This window comes from Syngnathus acus, chromosome 1 (genome assembly GCF_901709675.1).
Source record: "Syngnathus acus chromosome 1, fSynAcu1.2, whole genome shotgun sequence".
NCBI classification, from domain to species: domain Eukaryota; kingdom Metazoa; phylum Chordata; class Actinopteri; order Syngnathiformes; family Syngnathidae; genus Syngnathus; species Syngnathus acus.
Window position 1 is genome coordinate 4602590 of NC_051087.1, and position 19174 is coordinate 4621763.

The window sequence follows — 19174 nt, forward strand, 5'->3', positions numbered from 1 at the left end:
CTGATCTGAATAAATGTTTACGATTAGAGCCCGCGCTGTCTTGTGTATGGGGATGCAAACGTGGGAGTCGGCGCTCGCCCGTGTCTCCACGCTTTGTGTTTGAAAGCATCTTTGTCGAGGCCTCGCTCTTCCTTTCTGTCTGTCACTCTGACTTTGTGGCGTAGACTATTTTTAATGGCCTGTTGTCTCCGAGACATCATCTAGCTAGTTTATATAATGTGTACGACGGACGGGCTTATATAATGCATGTTGGACGAGAGATGCTCATATAGCTAGTATAAAAAAAAACATCTCAAAGGTTGAGTTATTCATTTATTTTTTTATGACTTAAATAATTGGCAGTTTCACTGTACCAGATGAAGCAGAACACAAATAAGATAAGATGAGATAGTTGCAAGTTGTACAAGTCGTTTCCTGTCCCTCGTTCCATTATTTTAATTTGTAATGAACCCGTAGTAATTTATTCAGAAAGTTTGCCATCACTGATTACTGTGAATCTTACGAGTAAAAGTTGAATGATGTTAATGATTAAGTGTGTGTGTGTTGCTTCCCGCGGGTGTAACGAGCTTAACCGTGTCAGTGTCCTTTTTGTGTTTTTCTCTTTGCTCAGTCGTTTGTCAACTTGGCTGTCCCATGCTCGACCCCTGTGGTCATATTTAATGTAGAACTCCCCTCGCTGGGGCTCCCTGCACTTTGTGTTGTCGCTCCCTTTGTCTCTTTTCCTCACTGGCTTTTATTTTCCTAGCAATTTCAGAGGCTTATGCTGCCCTCATCATCCTTTTTTTTTGGTCTTGTTAAAGTTCCGGTATTCTTAGACTAAAAATATGAATATTTTAGTTGGTCAAAGTCAAATCCTGTTTGCCATTTCTTTTATTTGTCTCCCCAGGTCATCTCTGACTTGCCCTCATTGCCTTAAGCAGAGCAACACCTTCGACCCCTTTTTATGTATCTCCCTTCCCATCCCTCTGCGACAAACCAGGTACGAAAAAACACAACACCCGCTGTAAATCTTTACGTTGGCATGTCTATTTTTTAATAAGCAAAATAATTCCTGATACCAATTCGTGGTCATCCAGCACTTGTATACTACATTTGATTTATAAATTTGAGTTTATGTATGATGACTTCTGTGTTCATTCGGGATTGGGTGCTTGGACCTGAAGTACAAATCCAGTCTAAGACCGTTGCCTCTCTGTATAACATGACCGACCATGTTGACAAAAGATACACAGCTGACTAATAGAATGTAGCAAATCTTTCGGCATTCCGACTGCCCAATAAATACTTTGTTTCACATGTCATGCTGACAGGCCGCACTGGGACCGACAGAATTGTGTTTCCTTTGACACCATGCGCTCCCGTTCATGACAAAAACACAGCGAGCTTACAGCCAAGCTGCTTCTGCTGCAGCAGTATTTAAGTCAAAGGCCTGCTGAGTTTGAGCTCCCTAAAGCATGAGCAGGCTAGCAGCAGGACGCTGATGCCTGTGTGCTGCCGATAATACCAATTATACAATTCCAAAAATACACGGAATTAAACTTTTAAACTTTACCGCTCAGTGGAAATAGGAGCTTTGGATAAACTGGAAAGAAAACTTTCCAAATGTCCACAAACAACATACTCAAGACACAAATTTGTGTGTGTGTGTGCGTGCGTAGATAGATAGATAGGTTAGCATAAAGCTATAACAGTTTTCAATGATGGTGTCCCCATTTCCTGTTGGTCTCCACAGTCATCCCACACGCTCCCGTTTTATTTCTCATATTTCCTGTCTGACCCGGCAGCATCCTACATTATTAAAACAACAACGGATTAATGTCCTCCCTCCTACCACATTCTAGAGTTGAGTCGTAAAGAGATGTGAGAATAATCCAATTAGACTTGAAGTCACACTCAGACAAATTAGATTATCCGTGTCGGAGAAATTGGATTTACTACAACAGCGCCACGAATCAACTATTTCCACTTCTCCCAAAACCGTGTTGCATATCGAAACATTTCAATCATAAAGAACTTCATCATTCCGTACATACGATGGCTGGCTGGATGGATGACACTTTTTTTTTCAACTCAAGGCTAACTGCACATTCTGGAACACATGCTGGGATGGCGTCAACTTCTTGAACACAAGAGGCAAAGTTATTCTCTGATTTGCAGGCCAATGTGTGTGACGCTGGTATTCAGTACCAAGGGTCAGCGGTATCTACGAGTGGGGCTCGCTGTGCCTCTCTTTGGCTCACTGTCGACTTTGAGAGCCATGGTAGCCGAGGAAGGAGGCGTCTCTCCGGACCAGGTACGCATTTTCTTAGTTGCTGACCATTATGCTGAACTTCACAGCTTCTCGTAAGACCTTGAACAAGTTCTGCGTCCTATCCCGTTCTCCTGGTGCAGGTCATCCTGGCCGAGTTGTACTCCACGGGATTCCAACGTTCCTTCTCAGATGACGACGACCTGACAGCCATCGCTGATAGTGACGTCATCTACGCCTTTCAAGCGCCGCCTCCCCACGGTCGCGGGGGCTCCGCGCCACACTCAGGTAACCATGGTAACGGGTTACACGCGTCATCATCGCTCCAGCCCAGATTTCCCATCATCATCATCATCCAAATGCCATCCTGTTGTGCCCACTCTCCTTCCCATTTTGATTGCCGAGCATTCCCACAGATGTATGTATATTTGCGCCTTTACAAATGCAAGCGCCTCAGCGTCTATGATTTTCCTCCATTTCTCAATGCCACCCCGGTGTGTCACAGCATCCAAAATTATTTTTATTTTAACTCCAGCAACATCTCACCTGAATAATGAGCTCCTAGGTCATTAAACGAAGTAAACATGACAATACATTTCCATAATAATTCAATTCAGGAGCTAAAGGTGTAAAAAAACAAAAATTAGTGGAAGGAGAGCCCGCCTCCAAGTCCCCAGACTTCTCCTTAAAACTTTAAATTGATGTCTGGTACTCTCTTTGCTCGAGTAGCCGTCCCCACAGGCCTTATGGAGAAATAACAAACGTAAAACTCATCTAATGTTAGCGAGTAAAATGGCATCCGTCACTCGAGATTAGATGGAATTAATTTGCTAAAGGCTTACAATATTGGCTGGAGGATTCCTTCACTTATTTTAAAAAAATAGCAATAAATTGACCACATTTTAAAACTTGGCTTATAAGGCTTAAATTTAACTTAACGTTCTTATGATAAACAAACACTGGCACCTGGCTGATGACAAAATAAGTTTCATTGTACAAATGCATGTTGTCCTCCTCATTTTACGTGACTAAAAAAAAATACCGGATATTTTTATATAAAAAAAATTGGAGGCTGACATGTAACTGCGATGGAAAATCACCAAACAGCGAGTGGGAGAAGGCTGCATCTGGCTTCTTTCCTCTACCTAATCTCTTTCTTCACAGTCAGCAGAGAGCTCAGGTGGTTGATGCCTGTTTACAGTCGTGACCTTTGATTCACGCGGGTTTAAGCTCAAAACCCTCTGGCTATTTTTACTCGCTGTGCACAGTGTTAGTGACAGAGCTCACTCACTATATTTGTTAAGGCACATCGTGTCAGAATCCTCCATCCAATGCATGAGTTCTCACTTCTCTACAGAAAATGTTACGCTTCAAAATTCAAGTGCAAGTCAAAATTTCTCAAATCAGGGGCTGGATTCAGACTCAACTCAGGCCATGTGACTCCAGTCCTCCACTTATCCGCCATCGTATAATACAATCAAGAGTGTGGAAACCTCGGTGTGTTCTACTTTCTTGAGCGCAAACGTGCAACATGCTGGTTCTTGTGCTCCAGTGAGAGTGACCTCATCTTCACCTCCTACTAGCAGGAGGGTGTAAAAGGAGGAGGTGAAAATTGACAGGAGTCTGGCAGGAGACACGGCACATGGTGCCCCCCATTATGCACCTTATATTACTTATCCACTCACATACTGTTGGTGACTGGGAAAAAAAAAAAATCAGGGCTGGGCATACTTGGTAGAAATGTATTTAACAGTGAATAGACATAACAGTTTATTAAATTAAAAAAAAAAATTTGTTTAGCTGCCACTGGTTTATTTTTGGTTGTATATGTCTGCTACATTTTTGTTGAACAATTGTCATGACTTCAACTTAATGAAGGACTTAATTTGAAATGGCATCAAATAATTAATGAGCTTCTTCCCTGTGTGCCTTGTGATGTCAGTTTGTGGCCGAAATCGATCGGTTTAAAAAAAAAAAAAAGCACTGTGTAATTAAATCATTCGATAAAGCCCAAGTTTGTGTATCTCAGAAAATAAAACGTTTTGCGTCACCTCAAGTGACTTGTTCTATTTCACAGTTACATCCAAGAATAATTTGTCCTCTGCGCTTCTATTTTCAGGGTATCACCACAGCCTCCCCAATTCCCCATTCAGCTCCTCGTCTGCGAGGTTGCCATCATCCGGCGCCGTATCAACTGAGTACCTGAACCAGGGAGGCTCCTCCAAGGTTCTGCTCCTCATCTGCAACACATCTGGCTGTGGTCAGCAGGCTGTCAGGTGAGCTGTGGATTTGGAGACTTGCTCAGTCTATCGTGACATCAAAACGGCAATCTAGGAAGGCGTGAGCGCACCGGGCGTGTAACGGGAATGTCAGAAATGTCACTCTTCAAACGCCCAGGAATAATTTCAAAGTTAATCACCAGTCCCTCAAAAGTTAAAACATTGCGTTCTGGGAAACCGTCAATCAATTGAATGGAGCTCCATGACTTGAAATTCATATGAAAAAAGAAATAATTACTGTCCAACTTTATTTCACTTCTAAGCCAAGACAGATATTAGGATGGATTGTGTACACTTAACTGTGCAATTTCCCCTTCAGGCCCATTATTGGATTTTCCTTTTCGATTGTGGATGATGGATTTAACCAGGTGTCACCTTCACTCACTCCGCTCACAGTAATTGTTTGCAGTTATGTGCTCATTGAGTCCTTCATAATGTTTACTGAATGCAGCATTGACTCTCCGGGCTGTTGACTTGACTTGTCGGGTCATGACGGCAATCTCCATTCTGAGGTGTCGCGTGGGTTAGAAGGCCAATGTTTTATTTATTTATTTCCTTTGACATGAGGTCCAGATGCCTCGAGGCCATATTTTATTTTTTTATCTTTCTCCCCTGTTCTTATAAGGTTCGGGCCACCATTTCTCATGCTGGAAGACAGGAGCATCTCTTGGGAGCAGCTGCAGCAGAGCATCCTCACCAAGCTCTATTATCTGATGCTGAACAGATCTCAGGCTCAGGTAAATGCCGTCAGCTCCAGTAGCTACTCGTCCACAAGGCTCAGTGAAGCCAGAAAACAAGTGTGATGGATTTTCAATTACAGTGGACTCTGCTGGAATGGATGATTGTTGATTTGTTCGGATTAAGAATCACCAGAGGGGAATGGTGCTGAGGTTGCTACAGTTTGCTGACGACAATTAAGTCACACATAAATTCGCCTCCACTGCTCAGTACAGGACCAAGTATGAGCACGAAAAATTACGTTATGTTTTCTGTCCGTATTGAAAATGAGGGTTCTTTTTTACCATCATCAAAATAAAACGTACGAAAATTTATAAAGTAGCGTTTTACATAGTTCTCATGACTGCGTCAGCAGATTCCTTTTGGTCATACTACATAACATTAGATAAACACCAAGTCAAAACAAAAACAAAAAACACTTCAGTGGTCCACTGTTGTCCATTATATTTTCACTTTTAGTGGCTCTGGTGGTTTTTCTGGACATTTTTTATTTTTTTACCTTTATAACTGAGTCGAGTCAGTCAACATATGAAACTCCTGTGTTGTAATTTACCACACACTGGGTAAATTATTGCACTTGTGAGTCCTTCTCATTCTTGGCATGTGGTCACAGTGACTTAAATCTTGTAATTAAGCTCCTTTTTTATGCATTGTGTTTTTCTGAAAAACTCTCCTCCAACCACATAGTCCATGTAAATTGGTACCTATTGTAAGTCTTTGCGGAATAAATATTGGAATCATTAAATCTTGTTTTAGGATTGAAGATAAGACTGACTTTATGCATATTGTTTCCGGATGTTTGTTTATCTTGTGTTAGCAATATTATCATTTAGGTGGTACAAATGTATGCTTGCACTGATAAAGATGTTGAGAAACATCTTGTGGTTCCTTTAGCAGTTTGTTTCGTTTTGCCTCCAGTGTAGTCAGGAACTGTTGCGACACTGGCATGTCTTCTCGTTTATGAGGTGTTATGGCGCCACCCAGAGGTTTTTCGCGGTGTTACCTTTTGAGGTTTTTTGGTCGTTGTTTGCACTGACGAGTTCAAAACAGATGATTGTTTTCAATTTTCGGGCCGTTGTTTGCTTTCTCGAGTTGAACGCTGATGGGTGTTGTCAATGAAAATCATCAAGGTGCTCCAAACAGTTGTTTTGATTAAGATAACCTGAAAAGAAATCAAGTTTCTCTTTCACATCGATTTTTTTCTATTCTCCTAAGCTTTGTGGAGTTATAAAATATTCATTATGCCTGAGCAATAATTCAAACTTTCATTAAATAGTCCCTTTTACTAAATATTGACATAGACTTTTCTCATATTTGCTCAGCCCAATGGGCTAGTGTACAATAAATTAAAGTTACCAACAAATTTAAAATTGATTTCCAGACAACCTCCCATAACCTAAAAATAATGTGCTCTGTCTGTCTGGCCCTCATCAATAAATGTTCTGCTGAATTCTTAAGTAATTGAGTTTTATTTTTATTTTTTTCTTGGCACACCAGAAAGGAAAGTGTTGCAGAAATCAATATGCCTGGAGATAAGTGTGCATTTAGCGCCTGTGTGTTTTCTTGATAGAGCAAAATGATTTTTGTGGTCCACTGTATCCAAAACTGCACTTTGCTCAGGTAAGGTGAAGACAGAGTGTTACATGAGCACTTAATATTTCTAAAATTGCTGCCTTGGTACCGATTTGTCTGGAAGTCCATTTGAAAGGTTTTACAAGTCCTGGCGGCTGTGGCTCAGGCAGTAGAGTGGGTCGTTTAGTAACCGGAGGGTTGGTGGTTCGATCCCAGCTCTGTCACATGTCATTGTGTCCTTGGGCAAGACACTTCCCACACCTTGCCTCCAGGTCGCCATTGCAAATGAGAAAGTGTTCTCAATTGGCTTACCTGGTAAAACATTGAATAAAAATTGTTGTTGGAGTGTTCAAAAATCATGTAATTAGTTGAACGCAATCCTCTTTAAAATAGTACGTAAAAAGGCAGATCGGGCCCCTAATTTGTCAACTCTGCAGTGTTTTAAAATATTTCTACAAGATGGATTTAGATTCATTTCTTCCAAGCGCAAAGGTGGCACAGAATTTTATATGAAATTTTATTAAACATGCAAACTTAATACTCGTTTTAGTGAATTAAAGAACTGTAGTGTATGTACATTTTGATCTACATTTAAAATAAAAAAAATAAATAAATAGAAAAGTTTTTTTTTTTTTAAATATTTTAGGCATATGGGAGTCCGGAAATGAATAATTCTAATATATTAATAACTAATACGTGCAATTATCCGGTCAAAATTCTGTTGGCTGCGGGCAAACTAACACAAAGGCTGCCCTGAGGCACCCTGAGGAAACTTCTGAATATGTCATCTAACGAGCGTGTCTCCAACTGCAGAACACCAGAGTGCTGTTTAAAATCCGAGTGGTGGGAGGATCATCATCTCCCAGCTACCTTTCACCTCAAGACAGCAGACCGTTGCACCACCCTGCCGTCGACAGGTAGGAGTCACACAAACAATGACACCAAAATGCATATTTTTTCTTATCTGAAATGGATCATTTTGAGTCATCAATGAATGTTTTGAGATTGTTATCAATGAGCAACAATCGCATGGTCAAGCCCTTTCATCAAAATGCACCCAGTGGAAATAACTTCGCGCCTAACCTTGTTGTTAAGACTTCGCATCTCTTGAGGTGCTTACAAGTGGTGGTTCAACAGGTGAAAACACCCCGAAGGCAGAAGAGGTTGGAAGAAAATCTTGTAGTGTGGATAAAAAAGAGAAGTAGGGCCAAAGGACACTTGCAATACACAGCACTTAAACAGTGGAGGAGGTAGGCTGCAAGAGAAGGAGAGTGTTTGGATTAGGGGAAAAAAAACAAATGAAAACATCCAGGCTGCTGATGGAGGATTTTGGTTCAAGGCTTTTCCACTCCAAAATATTACAAAAGGCTAGCTGTTTTCGTGAGCATTAAAATTGCAAATCGTAGCAAACAAGTTCATTTGATCGACACAAATCTAAAATAAATATTTGAAGGAAATGAGCGAGTACTTTCTAAAGCGGCTTTTTCTGCAGGTAGCCTTTAGTCCTACTTGAAAGCAGGTGCTGAATACCAATATCATAATTTAGCACTGCAAACTATTCTATAACAATCATCGACTTGTTGAGAGCAGCCTTGAAGGATGATGAACCTTATTCAATGAGCTGCCGGAAAGATCGCGCCGTTTGACAAAGACTGAACGTCAGTATTTTTTTTCCTCTTTCTGACATTGAGGCAATAAAAAGGTATTCTTAAGTGAACGTAACAGCAAAGGGACTGTTTTGAAAAGAATCCGAAGTGTCGAAAAACAGAAGGGGGTGTAACGTGCGAACAAACGCGAGGCGCACTCTAATGCTCCGACTCTTTCATGCTCTGCCTGACAAGCCTTGTGAGTTGACATGTTAAATATCCTCTTACAAAACGGTGGTGGAATTAGCCCTTTCTTGATTTGATTCTAAATGTAATTCTACGTTTCAGAATTTTAAGCAACCTGTCATCAGCAACAAAAGCGTATCCCAACATAGCTTTAGGGGTGACATTTTTCTTGGCAGTCAAAATGCCAAAGTACTTTTGAGGAAAATGGCAACCACAAGTACTTTAGCATTAATGATGCTTATAGCTCGCTTTCAATGCCAAAATCAATTGATTCATAATCTTTTTGATTAAGCAAATGTCCCCCCCCCCCCCCCCCCCCCCCCACCAATTTGCATCAAATTCCAAATAGGATATTCCAGGCATTGAAATTTGGCAGTCCCGCTTTTGACTTTGATGCTATTTCTACGACATTCCCGTTTTAGAGCACTGAAATTTTGTGGCCCGGGGGGACCTCCCCATGTGAAGGTTGTCATCGAATGGGAGCACAAGCTTAAAGACTGGTAAGCAGCGTGACCGCCACAAAGTCTAGTGGGATGCCCAAAAACGTCATCTAGCGAGCGTCCGCCTACGTTTGTCACCGTTTTATAACAAAATGACCTGTCTGCTCCAGTCTGTTTGGCAGCATCCAGGAAGAAGTTGTTCAAGATGCTGAAAGCGTGAGGAACCAGCAGCAGCAGCATCTCCAGCAACATAACTGCACTCTGGATCAGTGTTTCCAGCTGTATACCAAAGAAGAGCAGGTGACATCACAAACATTTGAAATGAAACAAAGTATCCCAACATTCGCGTTGAATTTGATAATTGATTGACGACCAAATTTCTCCTGAACCACAGCTGGCTGTTTTAATTCTCTCAAATTTGACAGTAGTTAGGCCAGCACAGCACAGCACAGAATGAGTCATAAGCACGCAATTCCATCTCCTTTAGGTTTGACAGCTGGCGCGTCTGTCAAACGACCTTGCTTCTGCTCTCTCGAATGGTTTCAACTTCTCATGGTGCATAAAAAGTTGGATGATGTGTGTCGCCTTACAATTTCACATTTTGTGGCAGATGCAAATGCTCGTCTATTTGCGAAACATTTAAGAGCAGTGTTTCCATTAAATGGTTCATAATAGGCCTCTTTATGCAAAGCGTACAGTGCCAGAAGCATCAACTGCGTTACCATCTGCTGCTGAAATAATATTTCACAGTTCAACAGAGCATGGCCTGTTTTTTTTTACTGAAAGGCTGAAATAATGGTAAAAGCCAAAAATTGTCAAGGGCATGCCAGCAAAAGCGAGTGTTAACGTTAAAGCTTTTCCGACAGCTCCACAATGATTCTTTTGTGTGTTTGTTTCGGGCTTTTTTATCGTGAGCATGACCCAGATAAACACGGTCCACTATGGCTGTGCCATAGCTTGCACTTGCACACACACAAACAATAAGAGATTTGTTTTATACTTGAGATGGAAATAAGAAAAGGTCTTTATTACGACCCTCTATTTTTCCTCCACTCTGGAGCTCAGCGGCGAGAATTTGATGCAATCTTGTCAATTTGTTTTTACCAGACAATGGGTGGCACCTTATTCGTTTTGCGTCTATGCTATGAAACATTTGTTTTTATTCACCAAATGTTTCCGTCATTTGCAATTTGCCAACAATTGTTTGAAATTGCAGGAAGTGATTTTGTTACCCGCGTCATGCTCGCGTGCATCATTGCAGTCATATCGTACATTTTCCACCCCAGCCTTGTGTTTTGCTTTTTTAAATGTTAGAGAAGCCTAGTCCATAACAATGGAGAGAAAGATCATTGACCATCACTAATTTCTCCTTTTTTTAAAAAAATTTATAGCCAGTGTAATATACTTAGCCTAAAAAAAAAACTAAACAAAAACACCTATCCCGTTGAGGGTCAAATGTGACATCACTGCCAGTTGACTCACATTGGGATGAAGGAAGGTACTTCAATTCGACAATAAATATTTTGGTGAAGCGACAAGGATTAAATAGAGCTGATATTTTTCAACTTATTTTTCAGTCTTGGGTTTTTCAAATGACAAATTCTTCCATTAAAAGCGTTTTTGTACTGTTAGCTTTGGAAATATTTACTCAGGGGTACATGTCTTTGAGATTCAGTCTTCAAGCAGCCATGAACTGTCAAGTATTGAACATTAGAGTTGCGTATTTGAAATGTGATTTTCTCCAATTGCTTTTGCGCCTGTAAACACAGAGTTATTATTCCTTAAATAGGCTAGCAACTCCAAAATGGTAAGTTTAATGTGAAACATCAAATTGAAAGTCTACAGAAAAAGGGCTTATTTTTTGGTTTACTCGACCATCTCCAGCAGTGCTGTGTAAAATATTAAAAACCCTGTCACTATCCAAAGGCTTCTGGAGCCAACTGTCAATGAAAACATGTCAAATTGAAGGTCATTGAACTGATTGCAGCTTGCACCGGATGATGCCTGGAAGTGCCCCCACTGCAAGCAAATGCAACAGGGCATGGTGAAGATGAGCCTGTGGACTCTGCCTGACATACTCATCCTTCATCTCAAGCGCTTTCGACAGGTACGCACGATGAAAGCATCACATGTCCGCGAGAGACATCGTGTGTATTGCACATTTTGTCAACTTACGGATCGCTCGGGCAGTATTGAGTCTGGTAGCTTTAAAATGTCCCCCCTCCTCCAATAGGTAGGCGAGCGCAGAAACAAGCTTTCATCGCTGGTGCATTTCCCGCTGACTGCTTTGGACATGGCCCCTCACGTTGTTAAGAGGAGCCAGAGTATGCGTAACCTGAACAGTGGGCCATGGCCCACATCCTGGCCAAAGTCCTCTGGGCAGGACCGCCCACCTGCAGACATGACGCTCCCACACGAGTACCTGTATGATCTCTACGCCGTGTGCAATCACCACGGAGGAATGCACGGTGGACACTACACCGGTAATGCAACACTCGGCCCAAAATAGCACTTTGGTGGTCTTCAAGATACAATAAAAGCGGTTTTAAGGAGAAGGTGTTTGAATGGCATGTAAGTCTGTCTGTCATCCGCCTATGGATGGAAGTGTTATTTCAGGATGGAACCATGTTGGAAGCGAATTCAAAGAGAAAAGCAGTGGTCCTAAAATAGAACCCTTTGGAGCTCCAAAGACAGAGAAGCAAAGCGGAATTCAGACCTACCAAGGCTCAAACACATAATTCTGTGAGCCAGAAATACCGAAATCAGTTAATTGAACCAATTTAAAGATGACACATCAGAAATAAATGTTATTGTGTAATACTTCGCCACAAAAGTCGTTTATTGATCAAAATCGCGATTCCAGACACTGCAATTAAGTGAACGCTTTTTCTTGTTGTTGTTAGTGTTTTCTTTTCTTTTTTTTTTCTTTTTAAAGAACTCCTGACTGACTCTTAATCCACCATATCAACTCTTTGACACACATACGCCGTCTCGCTGTTCTCCCGCCAAACTCGCCAATCAGTAGCAGCATTTCCCATCGCAGGTTATTCCTCTCCGAGCTGCTGCTTGCGAGCTAGGGGTAAAGCTAAGTTGCTAAAATAATAACAAAAACAAACTTTAGCTCTACTTTGCAACGTTTTAAAACATGACTGGAAGACATTCGGGACATTCGTGATCATCCACTACGACTCATCCCAGATATTTTCAGTGAAATGTTACCTGGTTATTGGTCTAAAATTGTCTCGCATAGTAAAACGAAAGCCAGCTTTCTTTTACTCCCAAATGATACTTTGCTAATCAACATACTCGTGTTTGTGTTCGTCACCAGCCTATTGCCGGAACTCTGTGGACGGCGTGTGGTACGGCTATGACGACAGCAGCGTGGATTTGGTCCCAGAAGAGGAAATCTGCACCAGAGGGGCCTACATTCTCTTCTACCAAAGAAGGAACATCATTCCTCCATGGTCGGCCAGCAGCTCTTACAGAGGTATGCTGTGAGACAGTAACAAATCACGTGGAACTGGTTAGAAAGACGCAAATGAGGGTGACCTAGCGAAATGATCAAATGGGAAACTTAACAGCGGTGACAAATTTGAAAGTAGCATGAGAAAAGCTTACTGATGATGTATCGCAAAAGTAATCCTCCATTCTGGAGCCTGAATATAAATGGAGATTATATTTATTTTTTTAGATTGTTATTATTAGATTGCTTTTTGTTTTTGAAATCAATTGCTTTTGCTCAACTCGAAGAGTAGTCACCAGTATACTAATTTCCCTCTGTGAGTTGCTATGATACTGCTGCCTCCATGTCGCTGTGAGTCGGAGCAAATCAAAGCTAACGCGTCCAAAAAGGCAAATGATCTGGAATGTGACATACAGAGCTCTGCATACTTTCATTTAGAGATTTTAATGTCATTGAGCTTGTATTTTTACACACTGACTTGTGAAATGTATACGAAAGAAGAAAAAAAAAGGATGCATTCACTTAAACATCTCAAGGAACCAAAATATTAGAATATAAATTTCAATAGGAACCAAAATGTTTTTTGTTATAGCAAAAAATAAAAAATTGTATTGAAGGTAGAGCTGCAACAAGAGACCTTAGCACACAACAACAATGGAGGGCACAGAGGTTCTCTTCTATTTACTCCTCGGGCATGTTTTCTCACTTTTTTTTTTTTTCTTTCCCAGTTAGTGGCAAGAATTTTTGCCTCTTGTGAAAAGTGGAGTCTCACGTAGAGGCCTTGCTTGAACCTGATGTCATTAAACTTTAAGCTTCTCATCTCTTTTCCAACGCGTCATTCCAAGTGCAAACTGTTCCAGCAAATGTTTTGCATAATGAATTGTGTCACCCTTTTCCTCCCCCGCTGCCTTGTGTCCCCCTCAGGCTCTACAAGTTCTTCGGTGTCAGACCACTGGTTAATCCGCTTGACGGGAGAAAGCAAGCGAGGCAGCCTGGTGTCGCGCTCCTCCACTATCTGCCCGTCTTTCGTTGCCGACTCCCCCGACTCTCCCGTCTTCCTTGAAAATGCTTCTAAAGAGGAAGGAGGTGAGTGGCAGGTGTCAGTGCGCGGCGAGTTGTTTACGAAGCGAGGCTTCTTCTCTGATGGCAATTTATGCTTTGGCATGTTATGGGTTGCATCTGGGAGGCGGGCATACATAGCATCTCTGCACAAATAAAATGAAGACCGCTATAATTACAGCTACCAATTATTTTTCCTACTCGGAGTAAATGTGTTTGATATTGGCATTTCTGACAGGAGCGAAACAAAAAACTGCAGAACAACGACTGAAGATCAACATCTGCTCCCTGTTGTTCAATATAACTGTTGCTTGTACTAAATTATCGTCCTCTCTGTTGTCACTTTTAAGGGGGCTTTGACAGTCGGCCTATTGTGAGGGGACTGCAAGGGCGGAGCCTTAGTATGAGGGCACCCAACAAGGACAAGGAGACACTTAACAAGGTGCTACCCTTACGTTGGTCTCTTGGCTCCAGAGACCGCCGGAAACCTAAACCGGCACCTCCGGAGGTTCAAGATGCCGCCCCGGTAGAGCTGGTTGAGTATTTGGAGTCTGGTCGCCGGCCTCGCTGCACCATGGATCCCATAGAGTCGTTAATGAATGAACCTCGAAGCGTCAAGGAGAACAATTCCGGCCGGGCGGTCAGATCCTCCAGTGCGGGGAGGATCAGTAGCATGGGTAAAGCAGGAGATGAATCCAAACAAGTGCCAGCGGGCCAGAGACGGCCATCGGATCAAACGTCCAGCTTGAGGCGCAGAAAGGAGAGCCCGTCGAGAGAAGAAGGCAGTAGTAACACTCTTAGCAGGAGAAAAGACTCCAAGAGGCAAAGCTCCTCCAAAGCCCAGCAGGAGATGAAGCAAGCATCCAGTTCTGGTTTTCACAGCAGCTCGAACACCTCCAGCATTCTTGGTGGTACTCTCAGAAAGCCGAAAGACAACCAGACGGACGGGGAACGGCGTGTCGTAAACGAAGGAAGTGCAAAGCCCAAGAGCCATGAGGGACTCCTGTCTTTTCTTAAAGGTAACTTCATGAAGAGGGACAAGGACGCCGGGAGATCCAAGGAGGGTACGGATGAAGACGGCGGAAGGAGGACTCTTTCCAGGCTGTCCATGTCTAACGGAGCAGCCTTAAGCGAGCAGAGCAAGTCTCATGGCAAAGAACTCTCAAACGGGAAAGCTGGGCGGAGCTCATCCGACATCAAGCGCTCGCAGAGCTCGTCCAGCCTCCCGGCCAGGACGGATCAGAGCGCGCGTAGGACGGCCTCGCTACATCGCAACGGCACATCCGCGGCCCAGACCCGTAGCCCGACGACAGAAAAGACGTCTTACGGGAGCTTGCCGAGGCCTCGCTACAGCACCGGGTCTCTGGGACGCAAAAAGAACGTTCCAGAATCCAGCTTTTAAGGAGGGCGCCTTGAAAGAGCACCAGCCTGTCGAGTCAGAGCAATAGAGCACAATTACTAACTCACTTAGACTCCAATGAAGCAGCTTCTACGCTTGGATACATTCTGTGTCCTCTCTGAACTACCGAGACTTGAAACAAGTGCCTGAGCAACTTCTATGCAGTTTAGACACAATCTGTCTTTTGAGCACTGAAAGCACACTTTACCTACCTAGCACATGCGTGTCATATTATTTTTGTAATCCTTAATCCTTTATTGGTGGAGTTTGCTAACAGTCACGACACACTGATTGTGTTCATTGAGGAGAATGTACAATAGCTTTAACGCTGCTAATACACATCAGCTCGTTCACTTGTCCATTCGTTAAACACTTTAATTGGCAAGTAGTGACGGCAAATTGCTGCATTCCCAAGCAAATTAAGAATGACAAGCATGTGGACTTTATTTTAGCAACTACCATTGTGTGTTTATGTGTTTGATGGCAGCAATTCTTTTTCTGAATCGCTTGTCCTTTTTTGTCTATTTGGAAAGAGAGTCATGCTTTGTCTCGTCACACCTCACGTCATACAGAGCCCCTCCCCTTCTGCCAAAAAATTGATTTCAATCACACTAGCCAACAAATTTTTACTCGTGGTATTTTTATTTATTTTTTCCTTTATTAACATAACACAAATGATCCAATTTGGGATTTTTTTAAATGTTGAAATTGACTTTTTTTTTCCTGCTGATTGAAAAAACATTTCGTCCAACACATCAGCTTTTTCAAGAATTAATAATAATAATAATAAAACAGTCGACATAATACAGGACAAATGTTTTTATATTTATAAATTAGGGGTTGGATACAGTAACAGAAGGATTTGGAATAAGTGGTTTTCCTTTGACTGCTGAATTTATTTCTTCACCACCACTCTCTGGTGTGGCTGGCAAAAAAAAAAAAAAATAATCCATGCAAAAATGACAATGTGGCAGTTACAGACAACAATGCATTTTCTCACAATCAATAACCAGTAACTGTACAATGCCTTCATTAAAAAGCTGTAGAATTACAACACAGACTTGTTTACACACTGTAATTTATTTATTTATTAGTTTTGTCATGCAAGTAAACTTCTCTGTACCCTCACCCTGTATACAGATGGGCCTATGGTACGGTAAATCTGGATCCTTGTTACCATGACAAATGATTGCGGAGCCTGACCTTTGAGACCATGGAGACATTGCGGGCTGCCTTTTGTCATCTTGCCAGCAAATGTGTGAGTAACAGCTGCTACCTGTCGAGTGTGCCCCCCCCAGACACACACACACACTCCAAAACTCCAAGCAGCTCAGTTACCAGCCCAGGGTGAAAATCGTCAAGCGTCTTCCCATGGCACTAAAACGGATTAACCAGCGCATCTAATCCAGCAAAGGTAAAGCATATTTTGATCACTGCGGAGCGACACTTGAAGGTATCTCCCTAGCTACCGGCTCCAGGTGAGCGCCTTCGGGCACCATCCTGACGCTCACGCTACCAGCCTCTGTGGTGTTAGAATGGACTTTGAATTTCCTGTTGGCAGGCCGCACAGCTCTGAGGAAGTGCCTCTTGAAGGTCTCGCTCAGAACAATGTAGAGGAAAGGGTTGATGCAGCTGTTGGCGTAGCCCATGCTGATGGCGATGTTGTAGGCGTAGGAGAAGGCCACGCTGGGGTTTTGCACGCCCAGGTGGACCAACTGCAGGATGTAGTAGGGCGCCCAGCAGATAAAAAAAGCCAAACAGATGGCCACCGCCATTCGTGTCACATTCCTGACGCGCACCCTCAGGCTCTTCTGGGGCAGCGGGGCTACGCTGGTGGACATGTGCTGCAGGATCTTGAAAAACACTCGACAGATGATGGCCAGAGGGATGGCGAAGGCAAAGAAGAACTGGTACAGCGTGAACCAATACGTGTCGGTGACCGGGTCGGGCAGGAGTAAGGCGCAGGCCACCAGTCCTCCAGGTAGGGGCATGAGGCCGGCGTACATCCACACGGGGATGATGGTGATCAGTGAAAGAGCCCAGACGACGGCGATGACAAGGGAGGCCACGCATGGCGTGCGGATGTAATTGAAGCGGATGGGATGCACCGTGGCCACGTAGCGGTCCAGCGTCATGGCCGTGAGGATGTACGTGCTCACCATCTGACTGTTGGAGTCCAGCGCCGTGATGATTGTGCACATGGCAGCGCCAAAGCGCCAGGTGCCGTTACCTAGCAACTGGTGGATCAGGAAGGGCATCCCCAGCAAGAAGAGGACGTCGACGACGGACAAGTTAAGGATGAAGACGTCGGGGACCGTTTGCTTGGTGCGACACTTTTTTTTTTTCATAATGGTGTAGATGACGATGCTGTTGCCCAGGATACCAAAGAGAAAGATGACTCCAAAGATGACAAGCAGGATGGTGCTGCAGTGAGGAGGTCTGTCCGCGGCTGGAGATGCAACAAAGCAGCGGACAGGACACTTGGTAAAGTTAGCGTATAAAAGTTTGGAAAAAAAAAAATCTCGAAACAAAACTTTTGCACAGCAACAGTGTGTGGAGATTGTTTAATTATTTACACTTAATTTGTTTGTTTTTTTCTCTAAATCTCGAAACAAAACTTTTGCACAACAACAGTAATTTGAGATTGTTTAATTATTTACACTTAATTTGTTTTATTGTTTATGTTTATTTCTGTAATGGATTACCTGAACACATTGTACTTCATGTTTGCTATTATTTGCGACGTAATAATCTTAAATAAATAAACTGTACAGCAGTTTATTTGTTAGAAAATAATCCAATCCATCGTAATGATTGAAGATACTGGTTGTATATTACTTTATATAGGATTGACACCAAAATATGCAGTATCGCACACCACTAAGCGAGGGACTGAAGTTGAGCAACAGTGCGAATGAGGTGAACGAAATATGAAAAAAGGCAGAAATTATGAACAGCCAGTTACATTCATTTCTAACTGTGACATTCAACCCTCCACTCAACTAGAAGTACATTGTAAGAAAAGATGAATGGGAGTGATAGAGGAAATGTCACTGATGTCATTCTGATTCGCGACTTGGCGAGTGAGAGATAAAGCGAGACAGCACTGTGGAGTAAAGTTATGGAATTATTGTTATCTGAAATGAGAATGAACAGGTCAGCTGATATGTGACGGATAAGCAAACCAAGTAGAGAGAAAAAGGTAGAGTTATGGAGACCAGGTTATTGACAGTATGTCGAGCAGATATGATTTTTTTTCCCCCAGAATATATAGACAGAATACAAAACAGGCGATTGAAAACTAGACAATAGCAAGTCTGCTATTTCAGATAATGTAATAAACACAAATGGACAAAAGTTACAAATAACTTACCAAATAAAGCAAAAAGAAAATAGCTTTGAGTAGTGTTGTAAAAAGACGTGATATGGATGGTGATGTTTCTTTCTTACAGTGGGAATGCTGTGATGCAGCTGTAAGAAACAAAAGCATGTTTGGTTTTAGATGGAAACCAGTATGACTTCAAAAAAACTAACCACTTAAACCATGATATAACAGAACTGGCTGATGATCACCCACCTAATGTTGCATTGGTGTACCCTAGAGAGGAATTGGACTCATTGAGAAAATCCATATCTTAAGCTAGTTAGTCAAATAAAGAATTTGAAGACAAAAAGAAATCCTTTCTCTTAGTTATTCCAAGAGCTCCGTTGCTCTGAGCGGTCTAAGAATGAGACGTTTGGTGTTCACACTGATGTACTCTCTCTCTCTTCTCTCTCTCTCTGTCTCTCTCGCCCCTGAAATTGGAGGCAGCCACCGTGCTACCTGGCAATTGTTATTATTGTAGTAGTATTTCAAGACACATTTGATGTAGTTGTACTATGTTCATTTTGTTGTCACTTGTCAATTACTTGACTGGTTCTTTTATCCCAAACAAGATAAATTAGGTTGAATTACCTGACATGTTTCTGCTTGTACCTCTGCCTTCATCAGAGTGTCACTGGTGTGGTTCAAATTATGTATTATAATTTAATATTATATATTATAATGTATAATATAATTTATTTTAGTAATATTCATTATTATTAAATATATTATCATTACATATGATATTAAATATAAATATATCAATACATATAGTTTAAG

General features: G+C 42.2%; 3 protein-coding genes across 3 annotated transcripts in view; 1 reads left to right on the forward strand and 2 right to left on the reverse strand.

Moving 5' to 3' along the window:
* usp43a (ubiquitin specific peptidase 43a) overlaps window positions 1–15975 on the forward strand; it is a 29057-nt gene extending 13082 nt beyond the window's left edge. The window contains exons 4-16 of the mRNA XM_037262443.1: window positions 887–979; window positions 2158–2293; window positions 2392–2536; window positions 4368–4524; window positions 5153–5264; window positions 7651–7754; window positions 9092–9169; window positions 9280–9409; window positions 11097–11216; window positions 11343–11592; window positions 12438–12596; window positions 13497–13658; window positions 13982–15975. Of these exons, the coding sequence (XP_037118338.1) occupies window positions 887–979; window positions 2158–2293; window positions 2392–2536; window positions 4368–4524; window positions 5153–5264; window positions 7651–7754; window positions 9092–9169; window positions 9280–9409; window positions 11097–11216; window positions 11343–11592; window positions 12438–12596; window positions 13497–13658; window positions 13982–15033 (2698 nt within the window). The 3' untranslated portion in view covers window positions 15034–15975. The remainder of the gene's footprint in view (window positions 1–886; window positions 980–2157; window positions 2294–2391; window positions 2537–4367; window positions 4525–5152; window positions 5265–7650; window positions 7755–9091; window positions 9170–9279; window positions 9410–11096; window positions 11217–11342; window positions 11593–12437; window positions 12597–13496; window positions 13659–13981) is intronic.
* Window positions 1–19174, reverse strand: part of LOC119121673 — a 296445-nt gene that overhangs the window by 76478 nt on the left and 200793 nt on the right. The gene's annotated exons all lie outside the window — the stretch shown is intronic.
* Window positions 15728–18762, reverse strand: mchr1a (melanin-concentrating hormone receptor 1a). Its single transcript, XM_037263224.1, has 2 exons — window positions 18608–18762; window positions 15728–17479 (listed from the first exon to the last, which is right to left on the reverse strand). Exons 1-2 carry the CDS (start codon window positions 18660–18662, stop codon window positions 16461–16463), a joined length of 1074 nt encoding a protein of 357 aa, XP_037119119.1. The 5' UTR covers window positions 18663–18762; the 3' UTR covers window positions 15728–16460.

Coding starts and splice junctions, on each gene's coding strand:
- mchr1a (XM_037263224.1), bottom strand. CDS start 18,662: ATGGATTTTCTCAATGAGTCCAATTCCTCTCTAGGGTACACCAATGCA. Junction 17,480..18,607: donor GTACACCAATGCAACATTAG/GTGGGTGATCAT, acceptor TTGCATCTCCAG/CCGCGGACAGACCTCCTCAC.